The 14,207-nt window shown below is 44.4% G+C and overlaps 1 protein-coding gene across 1 annotated transcript in view; it reads left to right on the forward strand.

Annotated features, from left to right (window-relative positions):
- Positions 1 to 14,207, forward strand: part of rap1gap2a (RAP1 GTPase activating protein 2a) — a 100,941-nt gene that overhangs the window by 84,109 nt on the left and 2,625 nt on the right. The window contains 19 exon segments of the mRNA XM_080772179.1: positions 464 to 496; positions 628 to 912; positions 1,412 to 1,515; positions 2,643 to 2,721; positions 3,752 to 3,805; positions 4,259 to 4,342; positions 4,538 to 4,638; positions 5,149 to 5,278; positions 5,696 to 5,851; positions 8,678 to 8,749; positions 9,463 to 9,549; positions 10,277 to 10,417; positions 11,631 to 11,786; positions 11,897 to 12,033; positions 12,155 to 12,256; positions 12,457 to 12,568; positions 13,445 to 13,464; positions 13,466 to 13,548; positions 13,993 to 14,066. Of these exon segments, the coding sequence (XP_080628305.1) occupies positions 464 to 496; positions 628 to 912; positions 1,412 to 1,515; positions 2,643 to 2,721; positions 3,752 to 3,805; positions 4,259 to 4,342; positions 4,538 to 4,638; positions 5,149 to 5,278; positions 5,696 to 5,851; positions 8,678 to 8,749; positions 9,463 to 9,549; positions 10,277 to 10,417; positions 11,631 to 11,786; positions 11,897 to 12,033; positions 12,155 to 12,256; positions 12,457 to 12,568; positions 13,445 to 13,464; positions 13,466 to 13,548; positions 13,993 to 14,066 (2,010 nt within the window).

Raw genomic sequence — 14,207 nt, forward strand, 5'->3', positions numbered from 1 at the left:
GATGTGTCAGTGTTGTGGTCAGTGTTGTGGTCAGTGATGCAATATGTGGTGCAATATGATTGATCCTTGGACTGGTCAGCGCATTGAACTGACCCCATGGGGGGGCGGTCCTTGACTGGGTTCCAGGGGGCATCCCCACACGCATGCACGCACATGCACACACACACAGGCCTCAGCATTTTTAGAGGTCATTCTGCCCCCCCCCCCTCCTCCTCGCGGAACCAAAACAGTCTGTGATCTGATGACATCATCAGAGGCTGACACGCCCTCGTCCATGACTGTGTGATTTTGTTCGATGTCCTTGGTGTGTGTGTGTGTGTGTGTGTGTGTGTGTGTGTGTGTGTGTGTGTGTGTGTGTGCGTGCGCCCTTGCAGCTGTGTTCTCCCACTAGAACTGCAGTGTACTTGAATAGGTTATAGCAGGTTTTTCTAACTGTGTGTGTGTGCGTGCGTGTGTGTTACAGGACGACTACATCCCCTACCCTCGAATAGAAGACGTGAGTTAATTCCTGCTCATGTAATCTACACGCACACGTACACACACACACACACACACATGCACGCATAAATCGCAAAGAAACTGATTTATCGTGTTTTTATTGTGTTTTTCTCTCTCTCTCCCACACAGGTCCTAGTGAAGGGCGGTCCGTTCCCCCAGGTCATCCTGCCTCAGTTTGGGGGCTACTGGATCGAGGAGTCCTCCGAGACCCCCCCCACCCCCTCCTCCGAGGTCCCCCAGGCTCTCGGCACCCCCACCTCCTCAGAGTCCAGCTTCTGTGAGGAGGAGGAGGAGGGGGAGGGGGGCGGAGGGGATAGCCTGAGCCCAGGTGGGGGGGGCGGCGGGGGTCCGGGGACCTTCCGTCTAGAGTGCAACAGCACGGCGCGCGCCTACCGCAAACACTTCCTGGGCAGGGTGAGTGCGTGCGTGCGTGTTTAATGTTCTCATCATGCGATCAATCCCCAAATTAACCCGGGACCCAGTGGCGCAGTCGGTAGTAATGTAATATTGAATGTCATGTTTATGAATGTATTCATTCCAGGAGATTATGAATTACTACTGTAATGTAATATTTAATGTATCATATTTATGAATGTATCCATTCCAGGAACATACAGTATGAATTACTACTGTAATGTAATATTTAATGTATCATATTTATGAATGTATCCATTCCAGGAACATACAGTATGAATTACTACTGTAATGTAATATTTAATGTAATATGTATATTCATTCCAGGAGCATACTGTATGCATTATTACTGTAATGTAATATTTATATTCATTCCAGGAGCATATGAATTACTACTGTAATGTAATATTTAATGTAATATTTATATTAATTCCAGGAGCATACTGTATGCATTATTACTGTAATGTAATATTTAATGTAATATGTATATTCATTCCAGGAGCATATGAATTACTACTGTACCAACAGCAGTGTTGGACACCTGGTCATGTCTCTGAAACATGAAGAGGCTGACGCTCAGGAATATCTACGCATTATGCTCAGGTAATATTAATATATGACTGTACAGTATATATGTTTATATAAGCTAATAATACAGGAATATCTACGCATTATGCTCAGGTAAAACTAATATTATGTACTATATATGTTTATATATATATGGGATAATGTCTGGCTACGTGCACGGTCATTGTTGGGAGGAAATTCACAGACGGGATGATTAACCACAGACACGAAGCAGAGGTGGTTATTCACGGCTACCTAATACATAAATGAATAAATTGAACACAAAACACAACAAAACGAGATATTTCCTTGCTCGCGGTGATGAAAGTGTCGCGCTGGTCGGCGTCTGCCCAGCTGCAGCACTGTCGGAAAACAAGGAAGTGAGTTGATCAATCCATTTCCGGGTATACGGCTTTGTCTATAGAGCACCGAAGTCTGACGTCACTTTCAGTAGAGGGCGTCAGTCCCCAGGTTCATGTATTTGTTTAGTTGCATTGAAATCGCCATAGGAGGATTTTTAGATTGCTTCATATAAGAACTGTGTTTGAAAAATGACCATGTCACCCCGGCCGCTTCACTCATATGGATATGAAGAATCAACTGACTGAGAGAAAACGCTAATGTTACTGCTGCTGAATTAGTTACATTTTCCATGAAGCAGACTGTATCATATATGAGTGACTGACTGTTGCAAACGATACAGAGACACCTCCCTAACAATAACGCCGAGACAGCTTGTTTATTTTTGGACCACAACGCTTATAGTAGACGATATTAAGATCACCCCATGTTATTCTCCATAGAGAAATTACTTCCGCGAACCAGGGGAATCGTCGGGATGAGCGAGTTACGTCAGGACTTCGGTGCTCTATTTCTCGCTCAAATAGTCTGATGAAGCTTTACAATGAAAAGCACGTCTCCCAATTTCAGTAGATGTTGTGGGTACAGAAAAATAAAGTTGTTTTTCTAAAAACCTTTTTGAGAGCACTGAATCAACCAGAAGCTGCTGTTAATACCTTTTCCATAGACACACCTAAACGCTTCCTACCAATAGGCTGCATGCCGTCTCTTTCGTCTTTTTGGGCATGTTCTAAATGGCCATAATAGCGAACATCACAAATCTACAAGCTCGTGTTTTTTTTGTTTTTGTTTTTCTTATCCAGGTCGAGAGCGAAGACGCTTCACGACAGAATCTCTCTGGCAGGTCTGAGCCAGCTGCCCAGTGTACCACAGATAGCCAAGGTACTGTACCTATACTATACTATATACACTGAACTAACTACTACATTACTGCCATGCAGTGTACCTCAGATAGCCACGGTACTTTATTTATACTATATACACTGAACTAACTACTACATTACTGCCATGCAGTGTACCTCAGATAGCCACGGTACTTTATTTATACTATATACACTGAACTAACTACTACATTACTGCCATGCAGTGTACCACAGATAGCCAAGGTACTTTATTTATACTATATACACTGAACTAACTACTACATTACTGCCATGCAGTGTACCACAGATAGCCAAGGTACTTTATTTATACTATATACACTGAACTAACTACTACATTACTGCCATGCAGTGTACCTCAGATAGCCACGGTACTTTATTTACAATGTTTTCGTCAGTACCTTACCCGTGTCCCCAAACTTCTACATTCTTCTGCGTTGCTTTCGGAAACTCGCCCTGCAGGCTCGTTCCTGCAGCATCGCAGGCGTGCATTAATGACGTTAAACCACCCCCTATCGTTTAATATTGCTTAATTAAATAACCTGCCACTGCCACAGACGCATGGTCAAGAACAGAAAACATAATCTACTAACTATCAGATTAACACACACAAGTGTTATTAGTTGAGTTTTTCAAATAAAGTCATCATGACCGTAGGAATGAAGATTACTCGGTAGACAGAGAGCTTTGCCTTTCTGGCTCAACTCTCTTTTCGTCACAACAGTGTTCGAGCCAGTGTTTATTTATTCAACGCACAGGGACTTGAATTCTGAACGTACTCCTTTTCTGAGATCGATTTCTTTTCCCCCCTTTTCTTTCCCGTGAGACTGTTGGAACAGTCGACCCGCACCGTTCTGGTCAGCTCATTAGCATTCGGACCACGTTAGCGGTTAGCGGCTCGTACATGATCCCAATGCTAATGGAGACGCCAGGAATAGTAACACCATGACAATGTTGATAAATTGATTCAGGTTCATTCCAGTTCAATACACACCTCTGTCTGTCTGTCTGACTGTCTGTCTGTCTTCCAGCTGCTGTATGAAGATGCTACAGGTCTAAAGTTTAACCCCGCCCTGTACCCCAGGGTGAGTACATTTTTCTATTTTTACAATTTAGGCATTTAACACATTGGTTCTCAAAGTGGGGTCCGAGGACCCCTAGTGGTACTTGAGGGAGGTCCAGGGGGTCCCCAGCTAAATGATAGATATAGTTAGGAACCAAATGGACCATTATGGGTCTGTAACTCTGAGAGTGTACAAATGGAACCTAATAGACTCTTATGGGTCTGTAACTCTGAGAGTGTACAAATGGAACCAAATGGACCCTTACAGGTCCATTTGGTTGTAAAGAGCAACATATCGTATCGTTTGACTTTGTATCGTATCGTTTTGCAGTGCAAATAGTCGGTATTGAATCGTGCGTGTGCTTGTGTGTGCGTGTGCTCGTGTGTGTGTGTGTGTGTGTGTGTGTGTGTGTGTGTGTGCGTGTGCTTGCGTGTGCGTGTGCTCGTGTGTGTGCGTGTGTGCGTGCGTGCACAGGGGTCACAGTTGATGGTATCTTATGACGAACACGAGGTCAACAACACCTTCAAGTTTGGAGTCGTCTACCAGAGATTTGGACAGGTGAGGGGATGATGTCATCATGACATCATGATGATGGACTGTAATGTTTGTTTGGGGTGGTTATTGTTGTCATTTTACCCAATGTAAAGATTGGGTAAAATGGTATATCTTTTCAAATGGAGGTCCTTGACATGAAAAAGTTTCGGGAAACCACTGTTCTAGGGTTAATCAGAATAATGTGGTGCACCTTTTCAGACGTCCGAGGAGGAGTTGTTTGGGAACAACGAGGAGACACCGGCCTTCAGGGAGTTCCTCGATCTGCTGGGGGACACCGTCCAGCTGCAGGACTTCAAAGGGTCAGTACACTGTCCAGCTATTTGGGGACCCCCCAGTCAAAAACACTTGTGATTTGGGGCGCTAAGGATGAATACAAAATCTATATCAACATCCTAATACTGTCCAATACTTAGATAAGGAGGGGGGTGAAATTATGACAGGCAGTTTATGACCCCCCCAGTCAAAAAACATGTTTCAAATAGACACTAGCGTATGATTTGGGGCCCTACAGATGATTACATCTGAAATTATTACAGGCAGTTGCTGCTGTCAAAATAATTATGACCCTACATGTCAAAAACACTTTGTGTTTGAATTAGACACTCATGCTAGCTAAGGTGTGATTTGGGGCCCTAAGGATGCAAAATGAAAATGAATATCAACATCCTAATACTGTCCAGTCGGTCTACACAGTCTTCAGACAATCTTAGTGTGGTGTGGTGTGGTGTGGTGTGGTGCGGTGCAGTGTGTGACCATCTTACTAATGTTCATGTGGTGTGGTGTGGTGTGGTGTGGTGTGTGTTCTATAGGTTTCGGGGAGGTCTGGACGTCTCTCACGGTCAGACGGGTTCAGAGTCGGTCTACACCGTCTTCAGACAGAGAGAGATCATGCTCCACGTGTCCACCAAGCTTCCCTTCACCGAGGGAGACGTCCAACAGGTAGGAGATAGGACGGGGTTAACTAAAACCGAACAAACACTCTAGTCTATAGCAATGATTACTGTCACAATATAGAGCTATTTAACACTGTTACTGAACACAGACTATAGCAATGATTACTGTCACAATGTAGAGCTATTTAACACTGTTACTGAACACACTCTATAGCAATGATTACTGTCACAATGTAGAGCTATTTAACACTGTTACTGAACACACTCTATAGCAATGATTACTGTCACAATGTAGAGCTATTTAACACTGTTACTGAACACACACTATAGCAATAATGATTACTGTCACAATACAGAGCTATTTATATCCGAATTAACGCTCTACTGACCGCTTAGATTGACCATCTCTCTCTCTCTCTCTCTCTCTCTCTCTCTCTCTCTCTCTCTCTCTCTCTCTCTCCAGCTGCAGAGGAAGAGACACATAGGAAATGACATCGTGGCGGCGGTCTTCCAGGAAGAGGCCACGCCCTTCGTGCCCGACATGATCGCCTCCAACTTCCTGCATGCCTACGTCCTGGTGCAGGTGGAGCAGCCGTGCAGCGAGAACACCACCTACAAGGTACAATATGCACCCACAACACCACCTACAAGGTACAATATGCACCCACAACACCACCTACAAGGTACAATATGCACCCACAACACCACCTACAAGGTACAATATGCACCCACAACACCACCTACAAGGTACAATATACACCCACAACACCACCTACAAGGTACAATATGCACCCACAACACCACCTACAAGCTACAATATGCACCCACAACACCACCTACAAGGTACAATATGCACCCACAACACCACCTACAAGGTACAATATGCACCCACAACACCACCTACAAGGTACAATATGCACCCACAACACCACCTACAAGTAAGGGATAATATTTGGCTAGGTAAGGTGGTCATTGTTGGGAGATAATTCACTGACAGAAAGTTTAACCAAAAAGGAAAGGAAAGGTAATATGTTTACCCAGGGTAACTTGACTTATTGGACTAAGCATCAGATACTTGTTTACAGCCAGGCCCTGCTTATTTCATAGAACATTTCATGGTAGTGGTTCAATGCCTTGTCCAAGGGCACTTCAGCGGTGGTATTTTTTAACGTGTCGGACCGCTGATTCGAACTGGCGACCTTCCGGTATCAAGACCGCTCCGCAATCCGTTCGGCCACCGCTGTCACCACCTCGCCTCGTTGGTTAAACTCCCTGTCTGTGAATTATATGCTGTGTTACCCGATAACTTCAAACATGGCAACTATCCAACCTCTCCTGAAAAAACCCCAACCTTGACCCACTAGTCCACATTCATTTCAAAATTCAGGCCATTCTCTAAACTCCCATTTAAAAACATTCTTTGAGAGCAATGTCATGCAAATGACAGTGTGTGTGTGTGCGTTTACATGGCTGTCATGTTGGAAACAGCAGTAAATCAGCGGGGCACAGTCAGCCGCACAGCAAGTGCTCCGAGGGTTTGATTAGGCAGCGGTCTGCCGTTGTGTAAATTTGGGGTAGACACACATAACATAGCCGGTTGCATTTATATTGAGGTTAATCTAATTATTATTTTTTTTATGATTTGTACTATCTCTAATTCTTCTTGAAGTATCAAACGGCTGAGATCTAATCAATCGGGACAATTGATTTAGTGTCAAGTAAAAGTAAGTGGTCAAAACTTTTTCGTTTAAACTTTGTGGGGGTATTTGGAAGGTTGGCATCATAAAATGTTTTTTTTTTCTTTTTTTTTCTCTTTTTAATGTGATTTGTGCCCAGAGCTGCCAATATTATGGACAAGTGATGGATGAAGATCCAAATGGATCGATGGAGTTGTCCTGTCGACCGGCCGGGCACTAGAACTATACTGTGGCACTGTCCAGACCTTTTCTAACACAAACTCCTCACTTTTATCCTTTTTTTTTTTTAATTTTTTTTTTATTCCATGATTTTGTAACCCATTTTTCACCCCTGTGTCAATCATCTAATGTGATCCTGGGCTCTACACACCCTCCACCAGCCTAGTCCCCATATATGGGAGAAAAGGGGAGAGCAACGGACTTGAACTCATGCTTCCTTCATGCCTGAGTGTCCAAGTTGCTCACTTTTATCCTTGATTAAAATAATGACGTAACTGGAGATATCTAAAGAAATACTCCCTTTCTAGAAAATATGTATCTCTTAGGTTCTGAAAGCTCTGTAACCGGGTTTTTTCCATAATCTTACAGTAGGATGTGATCCAATGATTGGAGAACCAAAACATGAACTTCTGATCCAGTTTCCCTGGCTTAAATGCCGTATCAAAGGCAACCCATCTCAGTATTTTTGATTGCTTTTCTATTTTTAGTTGTTTGACTACAGTGTGCCAAGTCTGTAATGTGAAAGATATGATTGGATCTAGTTTATCTAAATTGGCTTTGGTTTGTTGTTTATCGCCTAACATGGCTTGTCCTGGGAGGTTTTAGCCTACAATTTTGCTCCAAGAGCTAATGTAGTACAACATTTCCCCTTTAACTGGAATGTAAAAGCAATAAAATATCTAGGGGTTTGGATAACAAAGGAATTTGATAACTTACGTGACAAAAACTTAAATCCTATCAACTCCAAACCTTACCCGCTGGTCTGTGCTCCCTTTAACCCTGAGTTTAAGAATCGAAACTATCAAGATTAATATGCTGCCAAGACTCTTATATCTCTTCATGTCTCTTCATGTTAATGTTCCATCTAAATAATTCAATGAGTGGGATAAGTTCATTTCACGATTCATTTGGAATGGCAGAACCAATAATTAAATATGCAACATTACAGCTAAGTAAGGAAAGGGGTGGCATGTCACTACCAAATCTTAGAGACTATTTTTATGCCGCCCAACTTAGATTTGTTGTTTTATGGTGTGGCAATGATTCAGAAGCTCACTGTTATCCTTAATTCACTTTTTGTCTCCACCAGGCCGAAGGCATGGGGAGAGAGTATGTTTTGCACACAAAATGCCTCAAATCAAATTGCCATCAAAGGCGTAAGGACAAAAAGGCACCCTTTTCACATTGGCCTATTAGAGTGCCACCAGGAGGCCACAACCTGGCCTAGTTATTATTTTCTTTCATACCTGGACGGATGAATATGTGAATACAGCCAATGTGTTGTAGGCCTATGTAGCGGTTAAACTGGTAAAAACTGGTGTTTCTAGGGGACCCCCTAGAAGTCCCTCAAGGACCCCTGGGGGTCCCTGGACATACACAGATATTAGTACTACGAGAATGAGACAAAAAACAACAACAATATAACACAGTAACTCTGTCACTATGCGCTCACTTTGAAACACTTTTTCATCTGAACAATCGCCTCATGAATAATTCATGTTTTGAATGTGATTTCTGTGTTACAACAGGTGTCAGTCACAGCCAGGGAGGATGTCCCAACGTTTGGACCTCCTCTACCAAACCCTGCTGTCTTCAAGAAGGTGAGAGACATTTAGTTCTGTCTTCAAGAAGGTGAGAGACATTTAGTTCTGTCTTCAAGAAGGTGAGAGACATTTAGTTCTGTCTTCTAGAAGGTGAGAGACATTAAGTTCTGTCTTCTAGAAGGTGAGAGACATTAAGTTCTGTCTTCTAGAAGGTGTGAGACATTAAGTTCTGTCTTCTAGAAGGTGAGAGACATTAAGTTCTGTCTTCTAGAAGGTGAGAGACATTTAGTTCTGTCTTCAAGAAGGTGAGAGACATTTAGTTCTGTCTTCTAGAAGGTGAGAGACATTTAGTTCTGTCTTCTAGAAGGTGAGAGACATTTAGTTCTGTCTTCTAGAAGGTGAGAGACATTTAGTTCTGTCTTCTAGAAGGTGAGAGACATTTAGTTCTGTCTTCTAGAAGATGAGAGACATTTAGTTCTGTCTTCTAGAAGGTGAGAGACATTTAGTTCTGTCTTCTAGAAGGTGAGAGACATTTAGTTCTGTCTTCTAGAAGATGAGAGACATTAAGTTCTAAATAAAGGGTAGTGGGTCGCACACACCAAGACTGCAGTTCAAATATATATTTTATTTCATATTTGAAACAAATGGACAAACGTTTCAGCTATCCAGCCTTCATCATCTCCTCCTCTCTTCACTTCTCTCTACCTCCGTCACTGATCCATTTCCCCCCCCCCCCCCCCCCCCTCTCTCTCTCTCTCTCTCACACACAGGGACCAGAGTTCCGTGACTTCCTACTGACTAAGTTGATCAATGCAGAGAACGCCTGCTACAAGTCTGACAAGTTCGCTAAGCTAGAGGTGACACACACGCACGCACGCACACACACACACACACACACACAGACACACACACACACACACACACACACACACACACACACACACACACACACACACACACACACACACACACACGCGCACACACACACACACACACACACATACACTGGTGATGGCGACTCGAGTTAAAAGGCTCATACTTGAGTCGCCACAAATGGGACTCTAGAGACTCGACTTGAGCTCAATGACCCTCATGAATTAATGAAAAGCCAGAAAAAATAAACATCCAATCCCATCCCCTTTCCTTTCCTTTCCTTTCCCCTGCCACAGCGCGGAGCTCAGCTGAGCTCACATACCCACAGACATGGCGAGGCATGGATCACAAACTGATGCACGGCGGAGCCTTTCAGCATAACTTTTAAATATTAAAACGGCGAAAGTAAATATGTTTGACTCCGCATCGGCTATCCAACGTCATTTAACTTATGTGTTTAATATGTTGATAATAATGGTACAGATTGTCTGTGAGGGAACGTTTTTTAAACATTTTGAAACAGCCCCGGGGCTCCGCCCCGCCCACTATAACTCTATGACGTGTTCTGTGAACAGAACAACAGAACAGTGACATCATCATGTGGGTGTGTCCCAGAACAGTGACATCATCATGTGGTGTGTCCCAGAACAGTGACATCATCATGTGGGTGTGTTCCAGAACAGTGACATCATCAATGTGGGTGTGTTCCAGGGCCGTACGCGTGCAGCGCTGCTGGAGAACCTCCATGACGAGCTGCACAGACAGAGCCAGCTCACGCTGGGACAGGGAGTGCCGGGGGACGAGGACCGCCTGGAGAACGGGGGCCACGGAGGCCTCCTGGAGTCCTTTAAGGTGAGAACGGGGGCCAAAGGGGGCCTGTTGGAGTCCTTTAAGGTCTGTGCGTGCGTGCGTGCGTGCGTTGTCCTAATTCGAGCATATATGACTCTTGAAATTCACAGGCAACATGGCCGGCTGTTGTGCACTGTCTGCAGTCAGCCACCGGGGGCGCTGTAATCACCATCGCCATAGCTGTCACTGTGTATTATTACCTGTCAGCAGTACTGTAAAAATGCATGCATCTAAAATAATAAACAATATTTTCTTTACATTCGTTTGTCATATTTTCTCTGTGAAGTATGAATGTATCTAGTTTTTTTTCTTTTCTTCTTTAAAGGACAACTTTAGTTTTTTTCAACCAAGGTTCATATTTTAGGTTGTTATTAGAGAAACTAAAAGGTGAGTGTTAATTTTCTTTCATTTGCTGCTTTCTTTCGTTTTAGGGATTTTAGCAGTTTTTGACAGGGGGACGGGGGCATTCGAGCATGGGGCTAAATATGTATTTATTTACAAAAGAGCTAAAATCCCTAAAACGAAAGAAAGAAGCAAATTAAATCTGTATAGAATCGGGCCTCATGTCTCAATGGGCTAAAATCAGATGTGTGTTTTGTGATTATCTTTCCATCACATGGTTTGTTTATGGCAGAACTTTGCCCTCTGGTGGTTGAAAGATTCAATAACATAATGTGGAGATACAGCAGAAGATCTCCTTCTACTTCTAGTGTTGTAGGCAGGGACACGCACACATAGATGATCTACAAGCTCTCAACGCGTGGCAGCGTGACGCGTTGTGAGCTTGTAGATCTGTTATTTTCGCTATTTTTGTCCAAAAGTGCCCTCTTAACGGGATTTCAGCCCCTGCCCTTCTTATCAAACACTCTGCACGGCCCTGGTTGTTGGACTCTTGTCCTCGGCGCGTCTCAAGTCCACATTTCCATTGACTCGGTCTCGTCCTGGTCTCGCCCCACCCTCCCACACTCAGCCTTGACCTTGACTCACTTTGGGTGGACTCTCTACTACAACACTATACCTTCTTCTGTCCTATATTGTTCAGAATGAATGAAGGTCTTTGGTAAACATGTGTCTCCTGCCTTTTCTTTTCTTTTCTCACTCCTTCTCCATGGTGTCCTCTCGTGTCCTCTCGTGTCCTCTCGTGTCCTCTTGTGTCCTCTTGTGTCCTCTTGTGTCCTGTCCTCTCCTCTCCTCTCCTCTCCCCCACCGCCCACAGAGGGCCATGCGTGTGAGGAGCCACTCCATGGAGACTATGGTGGGGTCCCACCGCCACAGGAGCCCCGGGGTAGGGGGGGGAGGGGGCGTCCCGGCCAGTCTGAGCGGCGGAGGACTGCCCCAGAGCGCCAGCGAGTGTACCAAGAGCACCTTTACTGTGAGTGCAAACATTACACCTTAATGTGTGTATACAGTAATGTCATTTCCTCCTCCTTTCCCAGCAGCCTCCGGTGATGTGATGTCATTTATTTCCTCCTTGTTTCCCAGCAGCCTCCTGTGATGTCGGCCAAGTCTCCGCTGAAGTCGCCGGTGAAACGGCGTTCGGGTCTGTTTCCTCGCCTCCACTCCAGCACGGACTCCCCCTCGGACAGACACGCCCCCTCGGACAGACATGCCACGCGCAGGTCGGTGTTTTCAATTATTCATTATTATTATTATTGAAGGGGTGCATAGAGCCCATTGTTCTCTGCTATTGTTTTTATTTTTTTTAAACATGATTGACACCCTCGTCCTCGTCGTCTTCAGCGACCAGAAGACTACAGAGTTCTGCCCACTGTCGCAGGAAGTGAGGTCAGAGACGACAACGTCCAATCCCAGCTCACCTGAGATCTGCCCTATTAAAGACAGGTGAGGTGACATTTATTTGAGATCTTCCCCGTTAAAGACAGGTGAGGTTGCAATTAATTTGAGATCTGTTCGTACAAAGTATCCAAAGTAGACAGGACGTAGCCTGGGTTCCAGCCTGAATCACTGCGTTCCGTGAATCTGAATTGTCACTCGCTAGTCAGTCTGGATGTGTGTCTCAAAGAACTCCTCCTGACCTCCAGACCGTTTGCCAAGATGAAGGAGAGCAGACCAAACATCTCCAGGTCTTCATCCAGCACCAGCAGCTTCAGCAGCACCACAGGAGAGACAGAGAACCTGGAGGACCTGGACACAGTGAGTAGTTTACTGATCTGTACTTTATAGAACTACTGGACACAGTGAGTAGTTTACTGATCTGTACTTTATAGAACTACTGGACACAGTGAGTAGTTTAAACTGATCTGTACTTTATAGAACTACTGGACACAGTGAGTAGTTTAAACTGATCTCTGTAGTTTATAGAACTACTGGACACAGTGAGTAGTTTACTGATCTGTACTTTATAGAACTACTGGACACAGTGAGTAGTTTAAACTGATCTCTGTAGTTTATAGAACTACTGGACACAGTGAGTAGTTTACTGATCTGTACTTTATAGAACTACTGGACACAGTGAGTAGTTTAAACTGATCTCTGTAGTTTATAGAACTACTGGACACAGTGAGTATAGTTGGACCTCTGTGGGGCTACAGTGACTCAGCGGTAGAGTGGCCTCTCTCTCTCCCTCTCCCTCTCTCTCTCTCTCTCTCTCTCTCTCTCTCCCTCTCTCTCTCTCTCTCTCTCTCTCGATCTCTCTCTCTCTCTCTCTCTCTCTCTCTCTCTCTCTCTCTCTCTCTCTCTCTCTCTCTCTCTCTCTCTCTCTCTCTCTCTCTCTCAGGGTGGACATCCGTCCTCAGTGTCCAGTGTTCTCTACAGTCTTTAGTCCTGCTCTGACCCTCTCTCTCTCTCTCTCTCTCTCTCTCTCTCTCTCTCTCTCTCTCTCTCTCTCTCTCTCTCTCTCTCTCTCTCTCTCTCTCAGGGTGGACATCCGTCCTCAGTGTCCAGTGTTCTCTACAGTCTTTAGTCCTGCTCTGACCCTCTCTCTCTCTCTCTCTCTCTCTCTCTCTCTCTCTCTCTCTGTCTCTCTCTCTCTCTCTCCTCTCTCTCTCTCTCTCTCTCTCTCTCTCTCAGGGTGGTCATCTGTCTCTCAGTGTCTTCTACAGTCTTCAGTCCTGCTCTGAGCATCGATGGTCAGACATCAGGAACTCCTGTCATCATGTGCCGCAGTCCCACAGGTATAAATATAAACCTGTGTGTGTGTGTGTGTGTGTGTGTGTGTGTGTGTGTGTGTGTGTGTGTGTGTGTGTGTGTGTGTGTGTGTGTGTGTGTGTGTGTGTGTGTGTGTGTGTGTGTGTGTGTGTGTTGCGGAAACCCCAATGTCAGAGAAATGCTTCGATGGTCACTTTGATTATTGCCTTCTCAGCCAATACAAAAGTGGCGGGGGAATTTCGGGATCTTGAACTAAGACATCTGTGCATCAAAGTGCTACACAAATAGGGGCACATACTGTACATGTCAGCTGATGCTTCATATCCATATGAGTAAAACCGCCAGCATCATTTGATTTTAAATACCTCCAGGAGGCTGTTCGGTTGGTCACGGTACGGTTGTTGTGTGCAGATGTGAAAAGAAGGATGTCAGCCATGAGGTCAAAGTGTTGTGTTTTATGTTTTTTTCAGATGTGAAAAGCAAGATGTCTCCCAGGTCAAACTTGAAGTTCCGTTTTGACAAGCTGAGCCAACCTGCCGCCACGGTACGTTCCTGTAGTTATAATTACTTTACTTTATTTGTTAATCTTTTTTGACGGGACAGTGCATTTTAGTGGACATTATACATGTAAACACATGATATAACAACCACACCAAGGGGTCTAATGAAGTACTGTCACCTCATA

The sequence above is a fragment of the Protomyctophum bolini genome, assembly GCF_963924005.1.
Source record: "Protomyctophum bolini genome assembly, chromosome: 9".
In the NCBI taxonomy this organism is placed as follows: domain Eukaryota; kingdom Metazoa; phylum Chordata; class Actinopteri; order Myctophiformes; family Myctophidae; genus Protomyctophum; species Protomyctophum bolini.